This window comes from Berghia stephanieae, chromosome 7 (assembly GCF_034508935.2).
Source record: "Berghia stephanieae isolate SIO BIC M18660-M18661 chromosome 7, UCSD_Bste_1.3, whole genome shotgun sequence".
Taxonomy (NCBI): Eukaryota; Metazoa; Mollusca; class Gastropoda; order Nudibranchia; family Aeolidiidae; genus Berghia; species Berghia stephanieae.
The window spans coordinates 19,820,283-19,843,740 of NC_088366.1; the positions used below are offsets into that span (position 1 = coordinate 19,820,283).

A 23,458-nucleotide genomic window follows, 5' to 3' on the forward strand; every position below is an offset into this window, starting at 1 on the left:
AAAGAGCGTTCCACAAAGAGGGAGCAAAATGTGCGAAAGCACGTCGTGAAAAATTCGACTTAGGAATCAAACAGTTCAAGTACAGGGATGTAGATGAGCACAGAGAGAGAGAGAGAGAGAGAGAGAGAGAGAGAGAGAGAGAGAGAGAAGAGATAAATTGATGGACAGATATATGGACACGACAAAGTTTTCAGGTGAAAAGACAAAATTTATTCAATCTTAGGCTTTCGCCAATATGTCATACAAATTGATGACAACACACATGAATGTGAAGAAAAAAAAAGAAGAGAAAAGAATGGTAAATGGATAAATATACATATTTAACTACATTATTTTCTGTTTATTTTTCTGCAGAAGTGTTAAGTTAGATTATGAGAAAGAGGTATCGTCCCCCCAGGGTATTAGCCTCAAACGTTATACGTTAGGCCCGTCCACGTTCGCCAACGCCTCTGTAAACCCCGACAACCTCGGGTTTTGCACGCCGCAGACGAATTGTCTCCCCTCGGGGTTACAAAACAACACGGCGTGTGAAAAACCGGGTAAGGTGCAATAATACAATTTTCTTACCAGCATAATAGAATTCAATAGTCTGATGTCACGTCCGCCCAGCAACCAGCAGCTTGGTTCTAATAATAATAATAATAATAATGCTGAAAACTTATATAGCGCTATAACTCCGAGACACCAGACTCTAAGCGCTTAAATTACAAATTACTTTGGCTGAAACATACTCATTCACACACACAAGCACACACACACACACATACACACACACACAATACAACACACAACACAAACCAAACCTATCTTGCTTCTCATACCATCTACTAAAATCGAAACAAATATGTTTTAAGCGAACGTTTAAAAATAGACAAAGATTCTTTTTCACGAATGCTCTGCGGTAAGGCGTTCCAAATAGAGGGTCCGAAATGAGAAAAGGATCTCATTCCAGCATTTTTCCGAATTCGAGGGACAACTAGTTTTGTGGAATCACTGGCCGAACGTAAGGGGCGGGGTTTTGAATATCTTTCAATTAGTTCTGAAAGGTAGGAAGGGGCAGTACCTTCAAGACAACGATACACTAAAACACAAGCTTTGAATTTAATTCTTTTCTCAACAGGCAGCCAATGCAGGTCATGAAGTAGAGGTCCGGCAGAGTCGCACCTACGCTTCATAAATACTAGTCTGGCAGCGCTGTTTTGGACAATCTGAAGACGTTTCAGATTGTATTGCGAAACGCCAAACAACAGAGCATTACAATAATCCAATTTCGATAGTACGAGGGACACAACCAGGTGCTTGGTCACATCCTCAGATATGAACCGTCTAATGGAAGCAATCTTTTTTAGTTGGAAAAAGAGAGATCTAACCAAATTATTAACCTGATGCTCCATCGACAGTCCAGAGTCTAAGAATGTGCCAAGGTTTTTCACTTTGTCAACAATTTGAATAGAGGCATCCCCCAACTTCAAATCTGTTTCACTTTTCCACTTCCTGTTCCCCACATACAGCACCTCCGTCTTATCATCATTCAGTTTCAGTCTGTTCTCATTCATCCATTTCTTAACACTTTGGATACAATTTTTACTATTGGCTGATACTTCTTGTAAATTTCTCATATTGGAAACGCAGTACAATTGCGTATCATCAGCGTATTGATGGTAAGACAGACCAAAACTTCTGATGATTTTAGACAGAGGGCCAACGTACAAAACAAAAAGAACGGGTCCAAGTACTGAACCCTGGGGAACCCCACAATCAAGAAAGATTTCCTCCGATCTATATTCATCCACCGTAATAATCTGTTTACGATTAAACAAATATGACCTAAACCAATCAAGCGCTGCACCAGACACGCCATAAGTAATTTCAAGACGTTTGAGAAGAAGATTGTGATCAATAGTATCAAAAGCAGACGATAGGTCAAGCAAATTCAGCAAAGAACATGAACCATTGTCTATAACAGAGAGGAGATCATTAACAACCCTAACAAGTGCGGTTTCCGTCGAATGATGTTGCCTATAACTACTACTACACACTAAACAAAGAAAATCGGAACTTTTTTTTATTCTTCATGCTGGCTAGAACTTTTTCATATGTCATGTGATCAGAATGGATAATAAAAGACAAAACATGATCAGATTTATAATATTTTTCTCCTCTGGATACACTTTTATGTTCGTCGGAAAAGTATTTCATAAGGGCGTCCGCCATTGTTCCGATAGTTTAGAACCAGTTACTAAGTTACTATGCGTCATTACGAGGGAAGTGACGTCACGACTGTTGAAGCATATTATTGTAAAGTCGGAAAGGCTTCACAATGCAACATTGCAAATCAACTAAAATGTCAAGCAGAAACCCATTCGTCGGGACAACAAAAATAACATAGTTTCCTTATTAATAAGTCTATCATGAAAAAGTAGTAGTTTTTTTTTCATGCACTTGACATTTTGTATAAATATGTGACCCATCGTCTCAAAACTATATTGTGTCGGGATTAATTAGATGCTAAGAAGTCAAATGACAGTCAATCTGATTTAAAAAACAGGGTTTTTAGCATATTAGGACACTATTTTTATTCTCAACCTTAATAAAACCATGCCCAAGTCTGACATTTTTGGTAATAAATTCCATTTTCAGCACTTTATTCATCCCGATAGACGTGTTATTATTTGCAGGTCTGGTAACCCAGTTAGTTATGGGCTCAATGTTGTAATGGAAATCTCAAAGAATGACGCAAAATATTGTCCATTACAACAATATTAAACTAGGCCCATAATTGGGTTCGGATGTCAGACCTGCATATATGTATACGTCGATCACGACAAAATACCGTTTTGAGCCGATTTGTCAAATATACGATGTTGGGTATTTATACTATCCATGCATCAATTTGATCTTTTCGTTTGTTTGTATTAAGTACTATCAATATATATATATATATATATATATATATATATATATATATATATATATATATATATATATATAATATATATACGACACGGTATTTGGGGTCTTTTGATCTTTATAACCCAGAATGATTATGATTTGATATGATATTGTTGGGGTTTTTTTAAATATCGTTGATCACCCATCCCGCCATTAATTTCTCTTAACATTGCGTGAGATTTTTACTCTAAACGCATACCATCAAAGCAATGCCTATGTAGTTAGCTTAGTTAGCCATTGTTCACTGAACTGTGGCTGTGTGGACTGTGTGTGGTTATGTACAACTTCCACTACAAATATATTTTACGAGTAGTAGTAGTAGTAGTAGTAGTAGTAGTAGTAGTAGTAGTAGTAGTAGTAGTAGCAGTAGTAGAGGTGGTAGTAGTAGTAGTAGTAGTAGTAGTAGTAGTAGTAGTAGTAGTAGTAGTAGTAGTAGTAGTAGTAGTAGTAGTAGTAGTAGTAGTAATAGTAGTAGTAGTAGTAGTAGTAGTAGCGTATGGCTACATCTCCACGCTGCTGCAAGTCTTCAGCCAGTCTTTAAATTCGTCACCGCAGTTGAGGACAGCCTCGAAAACCCCGGCCAATCTCGTCACAGGGCTATGTAAGATTATGTGGTCTGATGTCTCTGATGTTCCCTGATAGTGGGGACTCCCTCAGACCCCATCGATGCATGTTTGCAGCAGTCCTGCCGATGGCCTGTCAGTAGTCGGTTTGAGGCGACCCATTGTTTTCGATTGCCATTCCTGCTTCAGCCTGGCATAAGTTCTGTTGGGTCTTTGATTACCTCACATCCCTTGAGCATGGTATTTGTCCAATATTCCCTCCAGGCTTCCCCAATATCGAAGTATTTTTTTTAGTTCTGAATGGTAGAAGGGCTATCTGGATTTGAGTCGTGATGTCCTGGGAGCTTCATTTGTGATGGTTTTATTTTACGGCTTAAAGTACTTAAAGCACACTAACTAATCTCCCATGGAGAGTGGGTCAATTCAAGGTTACCTTTAGTGTAAAAATAAATTGAGGTAGAAATGAGCGTGGAGAATAATGTCTGGCTTAATCAAGACCGGGGGTCACGATAGTTCAATTGGTGGAGCACTCATTTCACATGCAAAATGATCGAGATCGATCCCATGCGAAGTCAAGAATTTTGTTTCGATCCCCCTGTCCACCCAGCATCGATTGAATAGCTGGGTCTGTTAGACCTGGCATGAAGTACTTTGCGATAGACTATTACCCTATACAAATGGTAGCAATTAATTTTTACTGTCTCTTTCACGCTATAGAACCCGGGATGACCTCCGGCTCCATGAGCCGTTTGGCTCTGAAGGACTACTTTTTTTTTTTTAAATCCCGTATAATCATATAAACGACAGGTAAACCTCTCTACAAATATTACAATTTTATTTTTTCTCCATTTTCCCCCTTGGTCAGTGGACGGCGTGAGGGTGCCATTGATTCTCTCTCTGCCTCATTTTCTCTACGTGGACCCGGATGTCCAGAACAGCGTGGATGGGCTCAAGCCAGTTGTCCATGATCACGAGACTAGGATGGACATCGAGCCGGTGAGTTGTCAATAAGCTGAGTGCACATTTAGAAGATATTACGCTGTATTAAAAGCTCTTTCTTTAACAGCTGTACTCTGGAAAAAATATGTATTTAAAAAAATTTGGCCAAAATACTCGACATTCAAATATTGATCAGTTAAAATGACACCCAACTTAACAAAAATTCTCAAATGGGACTTCGCGAAATCTCAGGGGGTTTTTTTTCTAAGATGAAAGTCATTTAAATCGATTGATTTTTGAAGAACGAGGCGGTTTTTTTTTTTTTTTTGGCCAAATATTAAATACATATTTTTTTCCCAGAGTGATTAATATTCGGGGTTCCAGTAATGCTAAAAATCTGAAGAGCAGTGTCTGTTCCATTAAATGTTATTTTGACATTCCAAAACAAAAATGGAACACACACTTGTGTCTTCGGCCTTTTCCATTCATGTTCAATTTTTGTTTTGTTTTGTTTCGCTTTTTTTTTTTTGTTTTTTTGTTTTTTGTTTTTTTTTATAACGCGAAAAAGCGTTCACAGCGGAAACGTGTACTCTCGTGGAATATAAGCATGAAATTGTCCCTACTATCAGGTAACCCCTATGGTTTAACCAGAGCGCGCATGGAAGGTAATTTGGAGGTCTAAAGTTCGATCCTCTGTCGAGGCAGACTGATTTTTTTTTAAATTTTTTATGGGATGATGTTTTCTTGTATTATTCTCTCTGCTTTGTCTATCGCTGTTTCATATCCATCTTTTCGTTTTTGCATCTTACCCCAGTGCCTGCTCCCGATTATGTTGTTTTTTTGTTTTGTTTTTTGCGTTTTGTTTGTTGACGAGGGGGGGGGGGTGTGTTTTTTGCTTTATTTTTTTTTTTTTTGGTTTGTTTTGTTTATTTGTTTGTTTATTTTTTGCTTGTTTTGTTTTTGAGTTTTTTAATATTTGTGTTTTAGTTTTATATTATATTTTTTCCTTTGTTTTTTGTTGTTTTTTTTCTGTTGTTTTGTTCGGGTTTTTTTTTTTTTTGGTTGTTTTTTGTTTTGTTTTGTTTTGTTTTGTTTTTTTTGCTTGGTTTTTATTTGGGGGAGGGGGCGTTGTTCGCGCTTTATTTTTTTAATTTGTTTTTGTTTTATTGAGGGGGTGCCATTTTGAATAATTTCCTTACTAAACATGTTTGTGCTTTGCATTCCCACAGTGGACAGGTTTTCCAATGCAGATCAACAAAAGAATTCAGATCAATTTCTTTGTGGAACAAGTAGAAGGATTCAGGTAATTTCCTTTACTGCTCTTTTGTCCTAAAACAACGGGTCGCACAATATCGGGAAAGAAAAAAAAACAACCAAACAAACAAAACAAGTTTACAAGAGAGACAAAAATATCATTTGCTCCGATATGCTCAAATTTGCAGGTCTGTTAATCAAACGCAACAATGGGGTCATTTTTTTTTAAACATCGTTGTAATGAACAATATTTTGCGTTGGTTTGAGGTGGGATTTCCATTACAATAATGAGCCCATAATCATTTGGGTTACCAGACTTGCATCTAAGTGCAAGTCGGTTTGTTCCTGTAAGGAGGAGGAGGAGGGAGAAGAGGAGCAGAAAAAGGAGGAGGAGGAGGGAGAGGAGGAGCAGAAAAAGGAGGAGGAGGAGGGAGAGGAGGAGCAGAAAAAGAAGGAGGAGGAGGAGGAGGAGGAGGAGGAGGAGGAGGAGGAGGAGGAGGAGGAGGAGGGAGAGGGAGAGGAGGAGCAGAAAAAGAAGGAGGAGGAGGAGGGAGAGGAGGAGCAGAAAAAGGAGGAGGAGGAGGATGGAGAGGGAGAGGAGGAGCAGGAGAAGAAGGAGGCGTCGGCGAAGGAGGATTATCTATTTCTTATCCACGCCTAGTTCAGTCGTTTCACAGATTTATCACATCAGATTTAACACACATAATATTATACTTCGTACTTAGTTAACTCCTTATTACATCTCTCTCTCTCTCTCTCTCTCCCTCTGTTTCACTAGCCAGATGCAAAACATCCGAAGATTGTTCTTTCCGATCCTGTGGATGGACGAGGTAACTGGTCTAAGCTTTTTAACACTTTTACTCGTACAAGAGATGCAATCAATTTACTATGCACTTTTCTATAATATATTATTATAATAAACTTAGGGTAACAGGTTTTAATAATAATAATAATAATGATGATGATGATGATGATGATGATGATGATGATGATGATGATGATGATGATGATGATGATGTTGATGACGATGATGTCCATCATGACCATCATTACAATTTCTATTTCCAGTCTCTGGCCCAAGGAATCTATATAGAGCACCCCACCGCGCTGCGCTACCACACTAAAAATTCCCCAAGACTATCTGTATTTGGGGGTCCCGGTAGCTCATCTGGTAGAGCACTCGCTTAGCACGAAAAGGGACCAAGATCGATCCTGGGTACAGTCGAGATTTTTTTCCTGTCCACCCAGCAGTAAATTGGTAGCTGGGTCTGTTAGATCTGGCGGAAAGTATTTTGCGATAGACTTGCGTCGTTTCCAAAGGGTGGCTAGCAATTGATATTGTCCGTTTCACGTTATAAAAACAGGGGTAAACCCTTACTCCAGGGGTCTTACGGCTCGGAAGGAGTTTTCTTTTATGCATTTAATTGTGCGACATCTTTATGACAGAGATATAGTCGGACCTCCATTTTAAAATTGGTTCTCGACAGGACTGTATGGGACAGATCCTTGGTGTTGAGTGGATAGGGAATCGTACAAACGCTAGGAGGTCCCTATTTCAAGTCACCTTGCCCTACCTCACTTTGCGGCGCTGCATTGCGGCTGATGCCTGGGTTATTCCGTTTTTCCTTAAAATCGACCCTGATTTTGGTTTGGGTTTTTTTTTGTATTTTTTTTTTTTGTTTGTTTGTTTGTTGGTTTTGGATTTGTTAATGTTTTTTGGGGGTTTTTTTTTTCTTTTTTTTTTTTTGGTTTTGCTGTATTTTTGTTTTTTGTTGTTGTTTTATGGGGGTTTTTTTGGGAAGGGATGGGGGGGGGGGGGCGGGAGGTTGCTATTGTGGGTTATTTTTCTTTTGTTTATTTTGTTTGTTTTCTTGTATTTTATTGTTGTTTTCTTGTTTTTGTTTTTTTTTTGTTTGTTTGTTTTTGTTTTTGTTGTTCTTTTTTTTGTTTTTTTTTCTTGGGGGGGGGGGGGGGGGGGTTTGAGGGGTTGGGTTGTTTTTGTTTTGTTTGTTTGTTTATTTTTGTTGGGGTTTTTTTTATTTCACCGCAACCATTTGATTTTGAAATCGATTTAAATCTTCCACCACCAGAATATCGTAATCGACAACGAGCACGCCGACAAGATCAAGGACGAAATGTTTCTACCCATGTCCATTCTCTTGGGAGTTAAAATAGGCCTATTGGTTGTCGGATGCCTAATACTCATAGCGATTACTTTGTTGATCTTCAGGAAACGGTACAAGGAAAATCACGTAAGATATGAGGCTGTGCAATAGATAGTATGCGCTTGACTAATAAGCTCACAACATTGCCATCCGGAAGTATAATGGACCAACAGACAAAACTCTGTGTAACCATAACTTTCATAGTCTGGATAATACCGTTAAGTGAGAATTACTCATAAACGTGGATGGCAAAAAACAATAACAAAGGCCTGAATTACGTCATCTTCATTCTAGCTATAGAGAATGTATATTATTTAAAAGTATTCATTCATCGTGCATGCATGTGTGTTGTATATTGGAGCCATTGTAAGAAACCAAAGAAGCAAGTTCCTCTGTGAGCTCTTGTTGCTATCTATGCCTGCCAAGCTATTGACATGGATGCCTTTTTAACTATTATCTTATAGTATGAGCCTTCAGTTCTTCAATCAGCATACACTTTTGAAAATTACGTCAGTTATCTTATATTTTAAATTAAAACTCGTTGAATAAACATTTAAGTGTTTTATTTTTTACTCAAAAATTTGAAATAAAGAATATATTGGCCCTGAAATCAGCCTTTGACCGTGAACCGAAGACCCATAGCCACCGCAAGTGCTTGCCTATCACACAGAGTAAACAGTCCACACATTTTGAGCATCACTCACATTTTTAACACAGATGATTGAAAAAATATATCATGTCGTCAGGTTTTGCGATCCAATTCCTTTATCAGTGTGTAAAAATATTGTGAGAAATACCCACTAACTGGGCCTGGCCTATGTGTGTGTTAGACATGTACAAATCCGGTATCGCAGGCCTTTTTATACGGAAAATAAATAGTCAAGGGGACGAAACGGGTTTTCTGGCAGGAAGTATTCTGATTGGTTTTATGCTTAATAACGTGCGAACCATCAATTTATTGTATTGTCACAGCTTAAGAACTGCAACCATCTTGCCATAAAAGAGAAAGTTATTACATATCTCCAATAGGGAACAAAAGTGTGATATCAAAATACTTATTCCAATCTCCTTGGAAAGGTGAAACCAGTCCACGGCAGGACAGAATAATAGGAGGAGAAGAGGAAGACGATGAGGATTGGTAGAAGGAGGAGGAGGAGGGACCTTCATCTATTGGTCATTCCTAAAGTATTTTACATTTTTCTCTTTTTGCCCAGAGCGACATCTGCAAGTCGACACTGAAGTAGGAGGAGAAATCAACTTTGAACCAGGTGTAATATACCAGGTGTAAAATACCAGGTGTAATATTCCAGGTGACCCAGAAAAATGGAAACCCAATGATGAACTTATATTAGAATAATCACATAAAATATAAAAACAAAATGGGTATATTTGAAAATAGCATTGACCCCGATCTATTTAGTGAATCTTACAAAAACGTATGGCAATAACTTTAGAATTTAGAGCGCAAGTTCTATGTATCTACTTCCTGATTTACTCCATATCTATTTTCAATCAGTCAGGAAATTGTTTATCGCATATGTACTAGCTTTGTTCCACTTGGTCTCTATTAGCTTTGATACATTGATGAAGTTTCATGCACCCTGGAATCTTGTAAATATCCCCACACGAAGAAATAACATCGAATATGTAAAACTCAATCGCCTTGCATCCTTACAGACATCCATGCACAGGAAGAAATTGTGATGTGTCAATAAATAGATGCTGGGAAAAAAATTAAAAGAGACAAGACGCTTTTAAAGATCATCTGATTTTCGGACGACGGCAATTTTTACTTAAATGTTTATATAAACAGTAAAAATTATATTCACTGGGATTCTCAAAGACCCGTTATAGTGATGCAATATCGCTGAGCCTTACGTAGACATATCGAACAAATTTTAGAGAGTCAACAGGTCAGTGCTTCCATCATAGAATTAAACGAATGAGAATACGTACGGAGCCTAATGAAAGCATTCAGCGCCATTATATCATGGGCTGGGAATGTAACCATTACCATTCATTCGGTCTCTATGTCAACATAACGACACAAGAAAAACAACAAACAATATCAAAAGCCACAATAAAATGGTTCAGAACTGTTGCGTATATTATGCTTCAATAAAGCTGTCAAAAAATGAAGTTAGAGAATGTGTGTAATCGTGTATTATCATAACCTATAATGTGTTTTCCAACCACCACATCATCACCGTCAATACTACTACAACCACCATTACACTTCATCACTACCACAACTACTACAACCACCACCACTATATCATTATCACTACCACTTGGGTACACCACCACTACATCATCATCACTACTACAACCACCACCACTCCATCATCATCACTACCACTACTACTACACCATCACTACCACCATTATTACAACAACCACCACCACATCATCATCACTACCTCTACTACTACAACCACCACCATAATATCATGACTACCACTACTACTACAACCACCAGCACCACATCATTATCACTACCACTACAACTATACCACCACTAGCACATCATCATCACTACCACTACTACTACAACCACCACAACCATATCGTCACCACTACCACTACTCTGCAACCACCACCACTATATCATTATCACTACCACTACACCACCACTACATCATCATCACTACTACAACCACCACCACTCCATCATCATCACTACCACTACTACTACACCATCACTACCACCACTATTACAACAACCACCACCACATCATCATCACTACCTCTACTACTACAACCACCACCACAATATCATCACTACCACTACTACTACAACCACCGGCACCACATCATTATCACTACCACTACAACTATACCACCACTAGCACATCATCATCACTACCACTACTACTACAACCACCACAACCATATCGTCATCACTACCACTACTACTGCAACCACCACCACCAACAACAACCACCACTATATCATTATCACTACCACTACACCACCACTACACCATCATCACTACTACAACCACCACCACTCCATCATCATCACTACCACTACTACTACACCATCACTACCACCACTATTACAACAACCACCACCACATCATCATCACTACCTCTACTACTACAACCACCACCACAATATCATCACTACCACTACTACTACAACCACCGGCACCACATCATTATCACTACCACTACAACTATACCACCGCCACCACATCATCATCACTACCACTACTACTGTAACCACCACCACCACCATATCATCATCATTACTACTACTACTACTACAACCACCACCACCACCATATCATTACCATTACCAGTACTACGACAACCACCACCACCACATCATCATCACTACCACTACTACTACAACCACCACAACCATATCGTCATCATTACCACTACTACTGCAACCACCACCACCACCAACCACCACCACTTTATCATTATCACTACCACTACACCACGACTACATCATCATCACTACTACAACCACCACCACTCCATCATCATCACTACCACTACTACTACACCATCACTACCACCACTATTACAACTACCACCACCACCACATCATCATCACTACCTCTACTACTACAACCACCACCACAATATCATCACTACCACTACTACTACAACCACCGGCACCACATCATTATCACTACCACTACAACTATACCACCGCCACCACATCATCATCACTACCACTACTACTGCAACCACCACCACCACCATATCATCATCATTACTACTACTACTACTACAACCACCACCACCACCATATCATTACCATTACAACTACTACGACAACCACCACCACTACATCATCATCACTACCACTACTACTACAACCACCCCCACATCATCATCACTATCACTACTACTACAACTACAACCACCACCACCACATCATCATCAACACCACTTCTACTACAATCACCAACACCACCTCCTCCTCACTACCACCAGTACTACAATCACTATCATAATTAGGTTTTGGAGCTTTACTTCTTTTGAAATAAGGAAACTTCGGAATTGTATTTGGCATTGTGTTTATATATCATAAAATAATTCTAATCAGTTATCTATTTGGAACGAGATACTCTACAATATGTATGCCAAATACCATTCCAATTCCTTTTTCTTGTGTGCGGGAATTCCTCTTTCGGCATTGAAATTCCTACGAGTGGTGTCTGAAATTCCTGTGAGCCAAATTTAAAGTTGGGTCTCTTTGCTATGATGATGCAGTGAGTGTGAGACTCACTGAGAGAGTCATCCCTACACACATAAACAACTGAAACAATTTAAAAACATAACTATGACACGAAACTACTCACACACGGGGCTATACTATTTATCCTTTTCTCTATATAGAACAGGACAAGACAAACAAGAGCTTGACTCTCGCTACACTTAGCATTGATGTTTGTCGTCTGACGAGTTCAACTCTCGGTCGACCTGTCAATATTCCTTTTTGCCTAGCCTAGGACGTAATCATTAATAGAATGGTGTGTGGTTTTGACCGTGAAGAAAACCTTAAGAAGTCACATTTATATCATTTTAGAGACATCGTTTTGAATCATTTTGAGTTAAACGAGCGAGCAGGAAGTTATTTTCTTAGATTTCATGAACGGCCGATCAGCGCTTGTTTACTATAGTAACGCGATTCCCAGCCCATGTCTCAATGGCGGATATTTTTCTCACCGCTGGTTGGTTAGCCAATAAGAGCACCGTACGGTTTCCATTGGGTAAATTCCTTGGCTTCCATACAATGGCTGGAAGAACATTTCGGGATTAAAACAATCAGTCGACGAACACGACATGAATGGGCTGTTAAGTCACAGATGATCTTTTGTCTCTTTTCTAATTTTCTCCAGCATCTATTGATTGGCACACCAAATCTTCCTCTTGTGCATGGATGTCTGTAAGGATGCGAAGTACTTAAATTTTATATGGAATCAACTTGAGTTCATCCCTTATAATCCTCTTGTTGACTCGTCATGAGGAATGATAAGGCCAGTAATTAATCAATAGACCTTCGTCTAATTCATTTTTGGGTGTTTTGTTGAGTGATTGGTTAATCATCTCAACATAGAATTAAACGAATGAGAATACGTACGAAGCCTAAAAAGTGTCCAGCGCCATTTTGTTGTTGGCTGAGAATGTAGTAATTACCATTCATTCGGTATCTATGTCAACATAACGACACAAGAAAAACAAACAATATCAAAATCCACAATAAAATGTTTCAGAACTGTTGCGTATATTTATGGCACAACGAAGCTGTCAAAAATGAAGTTAGAGAATGTGTGTAATCATGTATTATAATAACCTGTAATGTGTTTTCCAACCACCACATCATCTACTACTACAACCACCACCACAATATCATCACTAACACTACTACTACAACCACCAGCCCCACATCATTATCACTACCACTACTTCTACACCACCACCAGCACATCATCATCACTACCACTATTACAATCACCACAACCACATCGTCATCACTACCACTACTACTGCAACCACCATCACCATATCATCATCATTACCACTACTACCACAACCACCACCACCACTACTACTACAACCACCACCACATCACTACCTCAACTACTACAACCACCACCACAATAGCATCACTACCACTACTACTACAACCACCACAACCACATCGTCATCACGACCACTACTACTACAACCACCACCATATCATTACCATTACAACTACTACTACAACCACCACTACCACCATATCATTACCATTACCACTACTACTGCAACCACCACTACCACCATATCATCACCATTACAACTACTACTACAACCACCACAACCACATCATCATCACTACCACTACTACTACAACCACCACCACATCATCATCACTATCACTACTACTACAACTACAACCACCACCACATTATCATCACTACCACTACTACTACTGCAACCACCACCACCATATCATCATCATTGAAATATTATTTTTTTTTAATTGAGCTTTATATAGTGCAATATCTACTAAATGTGCTCAAAGCGCTTTACAAGGGGTCCCTGGTCAACATTTAACATGTAGGCGATATTACAATTTTTCGGACAAAGACAACTCTGTTAACGGCCAGGTACTCATTTTACACCTGATTACGGTGAGAGAATGTGAGTAAAGAGCCTTTTCCAAGGACTCAACTATGCGCCGAGCGCGAGGCTCGAACCCAGGACCTTCCGATCCGGAAGCGAGTGTCATACTACTAGACCACATAGCCGCATCATTACCACTACTACTACAAACACCACCACCACATCATCATCACGACCACTACTACTACAACCACCACCACCACCATATCATTACCATTACCACTACTACTACAACCACCACCACATCATCATCACTACCACTACTACTACAACTACAATCATCACCACCACCACATCATCATCACTATTACTACGACAACTACAACCACCACCAACACCACATCACCTCACTAACACTCAGTACTACAATCACTATCATTAGGTTTTGGAGCTTTACTTCATTTGAAATAAGGAAACTTCGGAATTGTATTTGGCATTGTGTTTATATATCATAATATAATTCTAATCAGTTATCTATTTAGAACTAGATATTATACAATATGTATGCCAAATACCACCCCAATTCCCCTTTTTCTTGTGTGCCGGAATTCCTCTTTCGGCATTGAAATTGAGTGTGAGAGAGTCATCACTACACACATAAACAACAGAAACAATTTAAAAACAAGACTATGACACGCAACCACTCACACACGAGGCTATACTATTTATCCTTTTCTCTATATAGAATAGGACAAGACAAACAATAGCTTGACTCTCGCTACACTTCGCATTGATGTTTGTCGTCTCACGAGTTCAACTCTCGGTCGACCTGTCAATATTCCTTTTTGCCTCGGACGTAATCATTAATAGAATGTTGTGTGGTTTTGACCGTGAAGAAAACCTTAAGAAGTCACATTTATATCATTTTAGAGAGATCGTTTTGAATAATTTTGAGTTAAACGAGCGAGCAGCAACTTGTTTTCATGAACGGCCGATCAGCGCTTGTTTACTATAGTAACGCGATTCCCAGCCAACATCAAAATGGCGGATATTTTTCTCATCGAGGCCGCTGGTTGGTTAGCCAATAAGAGCACCGTACGGTTTCCATTGGGTAAATTCCTTGCATCTCAATCAATTCAGAAGTTGTTTGGAAATTTGAACGACCACTGCACTGTTCATTAGAGAATGATCTTTTTAATCCATAATTTGCGCCGATCGCGTATTTATAACTTACTTGATCACCTTTCAATGGTTGATTTTGTTGGAATAGCATATTATTTGCTACGTGTGTTCATGTAAAAATGTTCAGCAAGTCAGGCTTGAGTTCTCTTGATTGGTTTTGTTTCAAGATACAGTAGTCGCTGAATTCTAGCTTGCTGAATTCCAGAATGCTCAGCATAACCACACGCAGGTGCCGGGTGTCCGAATTTTGTCTATACAATAAATTGTTATCTCCCATGAGCATCGAATTTCGGCATGTTCGGATTCGAGCAGACATTGTGGCTCCTCCTGAGAGTGTTCTAGAATCCAGCAAGTACTTTATGTTCATACAGCAAAATATGTTCTCGTATAACAACTTATTATATATATATATATAATATATATATATATATATATATATATATATATATATATATATATATATATATATATATATATATATATATATATAGTGTATTCATTCTTGCATTCTAATTCTACATTGAATCTGATTGTTTACATTTGGTATAATCCGAAACAGCTAACTTCTGTCCAAATTTGGTTTCACAAACACCAGAGATATTGCCTGATCTTTGGGTTTTCATTTTTTGGGTCAGTAGGTGCGTGGTCTTCATAAGCCTGACAATAACCTAAAAATCACGACGACCACCTAAAGAGAGAGATTAATTATTTGTATTCATTACTCGTGCAAATTGGATCATTTGTACCATTGAGCATCTGGGTGAGGATCCTGACCTCCCACAGCGGGCAGGGAGGTACATACTGTGTCTTCTATCCCCTTATATATGTTTTCCAACATGCTTTCTGTCTTTGTCTTGGAATGAGATTACTTGGTTTTGTCCTGGCCCTGCTCGGAGTCCTGGCTGGGAAGGAAACAGTGAAATGCATAGTTATTGTTTTGGGAGATGATATTTTTTTCCTTGTAAATCATCTCTCTATTATGTATTATTATATTTGTTATTTTTAATGTGTACCATGTAAGCATTTGAGTATATTCCTCTTTGTTGGATTTTATGTTTGTGTCCGGATCAGACTTATAGGTGATCTCAAACTAAGTACATTGGTGGTGTGCTCTTGGAATTTACATCTGATCCCTATTTGTTCCTAGTTCCCCTTTGTCTTACTTTTTCTTGGATGCTTTAATTGTAATTCCAGAACTTTTCACTATCCCATTTTATTCCTTTTTACTGGCGCTGATATAATCTAAACGTGTTGCAAGCGCCGTCAAACCCATAAAAACAAAACAAACTATCATTGAGCACAAAATAATATTTCTTTTTTTGTGTGATCAACACCTGGTATCGTGACGTGATTTTATCAGGAAGAGTCAAAGTAAAGTTTAAGGTACGAAGGCGACAGAACATTGCGCCTGGATCAATAATCCCTTCACAATAAGATCAGACCTACCTACTATTACGAAAAAATCGTAAAATTTTGGCTACAATTTCAGAACTTCATGAGCATTTCTAAGTCGTTAAAACTTATTGAAAATGAAAGTTCTTGCCATAGTACATGATTATGAAGTGTTATTTAATCCATGTGGGAGTAAATTGTTGATTTTTAAAGAAATTACGAAAATTAAAATTTTTCAAGTTGGCAGATCTGATATAATAATATATAATTTACATATCTGATTAACCAAGCGTAAACTCAACATTGTTCTAATTCTAATGGAGAATTAGTCTGCGTTGAAATGGGAGTATTTCCCTGACAAAGATGAAACCGTAATAATTTGGTTTATCAGACTTGTACATTAAAATAAATAAATAACTAAATATAAACTTCAGCTTTTATATAGGGCAATATCCACTAAACGTGCTCAAAGCGCTTTACAAAGGGTCCCTGACCAACAGCAACATGTAACATGTAGAACAAGACATGACAACTGTTAGGAGATATAATTTTTTTTCCGACAGAGACAAAGCTGTTAACGGCCAGTTACTCATTTTACACCTGAGTACGGTGAGAGAATGCGAGTAAAGAGCCTGATCCATGGACTAAACTAAGCGCCGAGCGAGGCTCGAACCCAGGACCTTCCGATCAGAAAGGGAGGGTCATACTACTAGACCACATAGCCGCACACTTTTGTTGAGTCCATCCCCGCATGGAGCCATATAGCCTATACCGTTTTGGTAATACATCTGAAATCTGTCACCTATTTCATTGAAATGTATTTTATTTGAGTCACTTTTATAATTTGGACTTAAAAATCAAATTTCAGCGTCAGGTTCAATCTGACATAACACCGTTACGAGAGGATTGGACACATTTTACTACGAAAACCATTTCTATATTTACAAAGTCTGATGGGTTTGGGGGATTTTTTTTTTTTTTTTTTTTAATTGCGATGCTTCCAGCGCCTACATCACATGGAGGGTTACTATCATCATCACCATCCTTATTATTGTTATTATTATTATTACTACTATTATTATTATTATAATTACTATACTACTACTACTATTATTATTATTATTATTATTATTATTATTATTATTATTATTATTATATTATTATTATTATTATTATTATTAATTATTATTATTATTATTATTATTATATTATTATCATGATTATTATTACTATTATTATTATTATATTATTATTATTATTATTATTATTATATTATTATTATTATTATTATTATTATTATTATTATTATTATTATTATTATTATTATTTATTATTATTATTATTTTATTATTATTATTTATTATTATATTATTATTATTATTATTATAATTAATACTATTATTATTATCATTATTATTTTACTATTAATAATATTATTATTATTATTATAATTACTACTATTATTATTACTATTATAATAATTACTATTATTATTATTATATTATTATTATTATTATTATTATTATTATTATTATTATTATTATTATTATTATTAAATACCCCTTCCTCCCTCTCCCATTAGATATAATTCTCCACCACCTTCTTCCATGAAATCTGGGGATCAACAATAGCATATTATTATTTGCCTTCATGAACGCATTGGGCTCAAATTTTAAGAACATGTAGACGTCTACTGGCAGCCCATGTAATGAAGAAAGTTTGTTTCATATTATCCTTATTTTTCTCCGTATTATTGTTATTTCAAGGTCAGTTATATTGTGACCAACTTACTTTATTAGCTTTAATAAATCATATATTTAAACACTTGTGGGGCTTATGATGATCAAACTGTGTCTTTGGGTTTTTTTCTTGTTTTGTTGGGGGTTTTTTGGGGTTTTTTTTTTTTTTTTTGGTTGGTTCTTTTTCTTGGAAGCCGGGTTTTGTTTGTTTAGTTTATTTTTGAGAAATTTTAAGGTGCTTGTGATACAAATGACTCACTTCAGCACCAGGAAAGGCAAGACTTCGGATTAGCTTAAATAAATACAAAAAAAAGAATGAACTAAAGTCGACTACATATGTTTGTTTTGTTTTTAAGGGTTTTACGGCGCTTGCGACACATTTAAATCGTTTCAGACGATGGTTCAGCTCCGTTAAAAAGGAAAATATGGGATAGTCAAAAGAAACTTCTAGAATTACAATAAATTAAAGTGCACAAGATAAAGTAAGACGAGAAGGGGTTGGTTCAGATAGGGAACAGATGTAGATTCCAAGAGCATGCCATCAATGTACTTTGTTTGAGATCACCTAAATGTCTCATCCAGACACTAGCAGGGGATCCCCCTAAGAGGAAGGCATTCAAATGTTTACATGTTCAAAACAAAGGCATATGATCAGTACATAACAGAGAGATGATTTGCAAGGAGAAAAAAATATCACCTCCCAAAACAAACACTATATATTTGACCCCCTCCCCTAGACCAGGACTCCGACAAGGGCCAGGTCAAAATCAATTAATCCCATTTCAAGACAAAGACAGAAAACAGTTAAAGGTTGGATAGAAGACGCAACAAGTGACCTCTTGCCCACCATGGGAGGTCAAAAGACCCCACCCAGTAGACAACAGATGCTATAAAAACTCCAAATTCCCAATATTCAATTACTTATGTAGTGGGAAATGAAAAGACGAAAATGATCATACTCATAAAAAAAAAAGACCAAAAAAAAATTAAAAACCAAATAAATTTTCAAATAAACGTATTGTGTGAATGACATGTATGTTTTGTCTCTTCCCGTGATACTTTATTTATTTCTCCTTATTTGTATTAGAAATTAATATATGCAAATAAATAAAGGCATGAAAATGAAAGTTTGGTTGAAACTTGAGACATGATGTATGCACAATAAAAGCATTAAAAAAAAAATAATTTTCCACATTTATTGTAAGACGAATAATGATTATAATAATAATATTAATAATAATAATAATAATAATAATAATAATAATAATAATAATAATAATAATAATAATAATAACAACAACATTAGTAACAATGATAATAATAATAATAATACGAGTAATAATAATAATATAATAATAATAATAATAATAATAATAATAATAATAATAATAATAATAATAATAATAATAAAAACAATAACAATTCAAAAGAATTATACAGTTATAAATATTTCATATTTGTTCCCAAAAAAATAATACAATGTAATAAATTCATTACAATCAAGGCGTTCATTCATCACACCAAATGGCATTAGATATGAGTTTGTTTTTATAAGAGTCATTAAAAGAATCAAACGAAAAATATCAACTCGGATCTCTACACCATAAACAAACACAAACAGTAAATTGATCAAAACATATCATGAGATAAAGAAGACGTGGAGAGAACCCCCCCCCCCCCCCCCCCGCCTTCCCCAAACGTAAATTTAAAAAAAACGTCATGGAAGTGTCTCCATCTATTCTGATCGTAAAAAATTCCAGTACAACAGAGACGTTTATCCTGATAATAACATATTGAGTGAAATATCGACAATACATAATAAATTACAAATAAAGAAATTTATTATGTTTTAGGCATCACGATCATCATCATCATCATCATCTTTATCATCATCATCTTTATCGTCATCATCTTATTGTCATTGCGGAAGAGAGGTGTATAATTCAAATACACAATGATGATGACAACAAAGACCATGACAATAACTATAAAGTATTTATCATCACCATCACCATTATCATCCTCATCCTCATTATCACCATCATTATCGTCGTCGTCGTCGTTGTCACTATTACCATTATCATCATCATTATCTAATTAATCATCCAACAATCCTAACAAAGAAGAATCTACTTACACTAACACCAATGCCACGCAATCCATTAATCATTATTATATATATATATATATATATATATATATATATATATATATATATATTATATATATATATATAAATTATAATGTATATTATATATAATATAATATGATATATAATATGATTATATATATATATGTATATTATTATATAAATTTTTTATTTATATATTATATATATAATATATAATGTATATATATATAATATTGTATATATAATATGTTTTATTTTTATTATATATGTTATATATTATATAATAGTATAATATAATATTATATATATATATAATCAAGTAATATATATAATGTTATAATAATATATATATGTATGTATATATTATATAACAATCGTGTCAATGCGTTATTTTATGTCAGTGTAAAACAATAAAATATGACTCAAATCAAATGCATTCACTGAAGACTGTCAAATGTCATTTTATTATAAAAGATTTTTTTTTTAATTTAAAAAAACAAGTAGTAAGCGAGTAAAGACCAAGGTGTCGTCCGGGCCAATTAGAGTTTTTTTTTTTTTTTTTAGGGTTTTACGGCTCTTGTAACAATTTAAGGTCATAGAGACAGTAAAAAGGAAGAAATGGGATAGTAAAAAGTTCTAGAACTAGAATTACAATTAAAGCACCCAAAAAAAAAAAAAAGGAAAGACAAAGGGGATTTGGTTCAAATAGGAAAACAGATGTAAATTCCAAGAGCACACCATCAGTGTACTTAGTTTGAGATCAACTAAATGTCTCATCCTGACACAAGCACAGGTCCCCCCTAAGAGGAACACACTCAAATGTTTATAAATAATATCTATGCAAACAAACCATAATACAGTGCATAACAGAGAGATGATTTACATGGGAAAAAAAATATCATCTCCCAAAACTACATATAACTATACATTTGACTATTTCCCTCTCAGCCAGGGTATCCGGCCAGAGTCGGGAGAAAACCAAGTAATCTCATTCCAAGACAAAGACAGAAAGCAAATTGGAAAACAGATATAAGGGGATAGAAGATACAGTAAGTGTCACCCTGCCCACTATGGGAAGTAGGAACCCCACCCAGGCGTTCTGCTTTAGCTCCACTTTAGTTTCTTGTTACTAAAGCTGTGACTGTAAATAATTTCTAAATCAGACCATTCCCTTTATCTGGCCCTTTGCAATGCAATACCAGATTAACCCAATGGGCTACAGCTATAAGTTTTCATTGACAAAGCTACTGGCCCATTTTAAACGTAAATATCATTTTATCATAAAGCTATGAATTATGTAAATGTAAATAGTAAATAAATTTCTATTTTTGTAATTCTGGCCATTTCTTATCTCTGGTCCATTGCAACACAATACCAGAGATGAAATAGGTCACGAATAGGCTACAGTTTTAAGCTTAGATACTTTAATTATTGACAACAAGCCTAGCTACTGGCCAATTATAAAAGTTAATTATTATAAATATATACAGTACTCGCTGGATTCATGCACGCTCTTGAAAGAAGCCAAAAAGCGTGCTACAGTAGAATCCGAGCATGCCAAAATCATATGTTCATGGGAAGTAACGACTTATTTTGTAGATAAAATTTTATCACTCAGCTCCAACATGTCGTATTGCATAGTATGATGGAATTCGACGTGCTAGAACCCAGCGAGTACTGTGATTCAGCTTGAAAGTAAAGAATGAGTGAATTAAAAATAATGGACAGTTTTACAATTCAGGGCACTATCTTTTACAAGGGAATAGATACCCAATGACTGTAACTGAATCCACCCATGTTCATGACAAATGACAGACAATCTTAAAGACTGAATATGGAGTGAGTAAGTATGTATGAGAGTACTATACTTATTTTACTAATGAATATTAATCTCTTTGATATTATCATTTTATGTAGCCTTTAAGAATGTGAGTTTGTCAGTTTTCATCAAATTTTTACAGAGCTTCAAAAATGTTAAGAAATCAATTCATATTCCATGGAAAATCAGCAACACTGATTACATCATGAGACAGTGTTTGTTTTTGTTTTTAAGGGTTTTACGGCACTTGCAACAAATTAAGGTCATATCAGCGCCAGTAAAAAGGAAGAAAATGGGATAGTAAAAAGTTATAGAATTACAATTAAAGCACCTAAGAGAAAGTAAGACAAAGGGGAACTGGGAATAAATAGGGATCAGATGTAGATTCCAAAAGCATTTAAGTTTTTAAGGGTTTTACGGCGTTTGCAACACATTAAGGTCATATCAGCGCCAGTAAAAAGGAAGAAAATGGGATAGTAAAAAGTTCTGGAATTACAATTAAGTCACCCAAGAAAAGTAGACAAAGGGAATAGGAACAAATAGGAATCAGATGTAGCTTCCAAGAACATACCACCAATGTACTTAGTTTGAGATCACCTATAAGTCTCATCCGGACACAAACACAAAATCCAACAAGAGAATACACTCAATGCTTACATTATACATTAAAAATAACAAATATAATATACATAACAGAGAGTGATTTACAAGGAAAAAAATATCATCTCCAAAACAATAACTAGCATTTGACTGTTTCCCCCAGCCAGGACTCCGAACAGGGCCAGGACAAAACCAAGTAATCTCATTCCAAGACAACGACAGAAAGCATGTTGGAAAACAGATATAAGGGGATAGAAGACACAGTATGTACCTCCCTGCCCGCTATGGGAGGATCCCCACCCAGGTTCCAAAAGCATACCACCAGTGTACTTAGTTGGAGACCACCAATAAATCTCATCCGGACAAAAGCACAAGACCCTACAGAGGAATATACTCAAATGCTTACATTATACATTCAAAATAACAAATATAATAATACATAACAGAGAGATGATTTACAAGAAGAAAAATATCATCTCCCAAAACAATAACTATGCATTTGACTGTTTCCCTCCCAGCCAGGACGCCGGCCAGGGCCAGGACAAAACCAAGCAATCTCACTCAAAGACAAAGACAGAAAGCGATAGGAAACAGATACAGGGGGATAGAAGACACAGTGCTCACTATGGAACCCCACCCAGCATGAGAGAG

The 23,458-nt window shown here is 36.3% G+C and overlaps 1 protein-coding gene across 1 annotated transcript in view; it reads left to right on the plus strand.

Moving 5' to 3' along the window:
* LOC144976849 (scavenger receptor class B member 1-like) overlaps positions 1-12,903 on the plus strand; it is a 26,693-nt gene extending 13,790 nt beyond the window's left edge. Inside the window, exons 8-13 of the mRNA XM_078921360.1 lie at positions 355-539; positions 4,381-4,511; positions 5,684-5,757; positions 6,487-6,538; positions 7,799-7,960; positions 9,088-12,903. Of these exons, the coding sequence (XP_078777486.1) occupies positions 355-539; positions 4,381-4,511; positions 5,684-5,757; positions 6,487-6,538; positions 7,799-7,960; positions 9,088-9,117 (634 nt within the window). The 3' untranslated portion in view covers positions 9,118-12,903. The remainder of the gene's footprint in view (positions 1-354; positions 540-4,380; positions 4,512-5,683; positions 5,758-6,486; positions 6,539-7,798; positions 7,961-9,087) is intronic.
* The last annotated feature ends 10,555 nt before the right edge of the window (positions 12,904-23,458 follow it).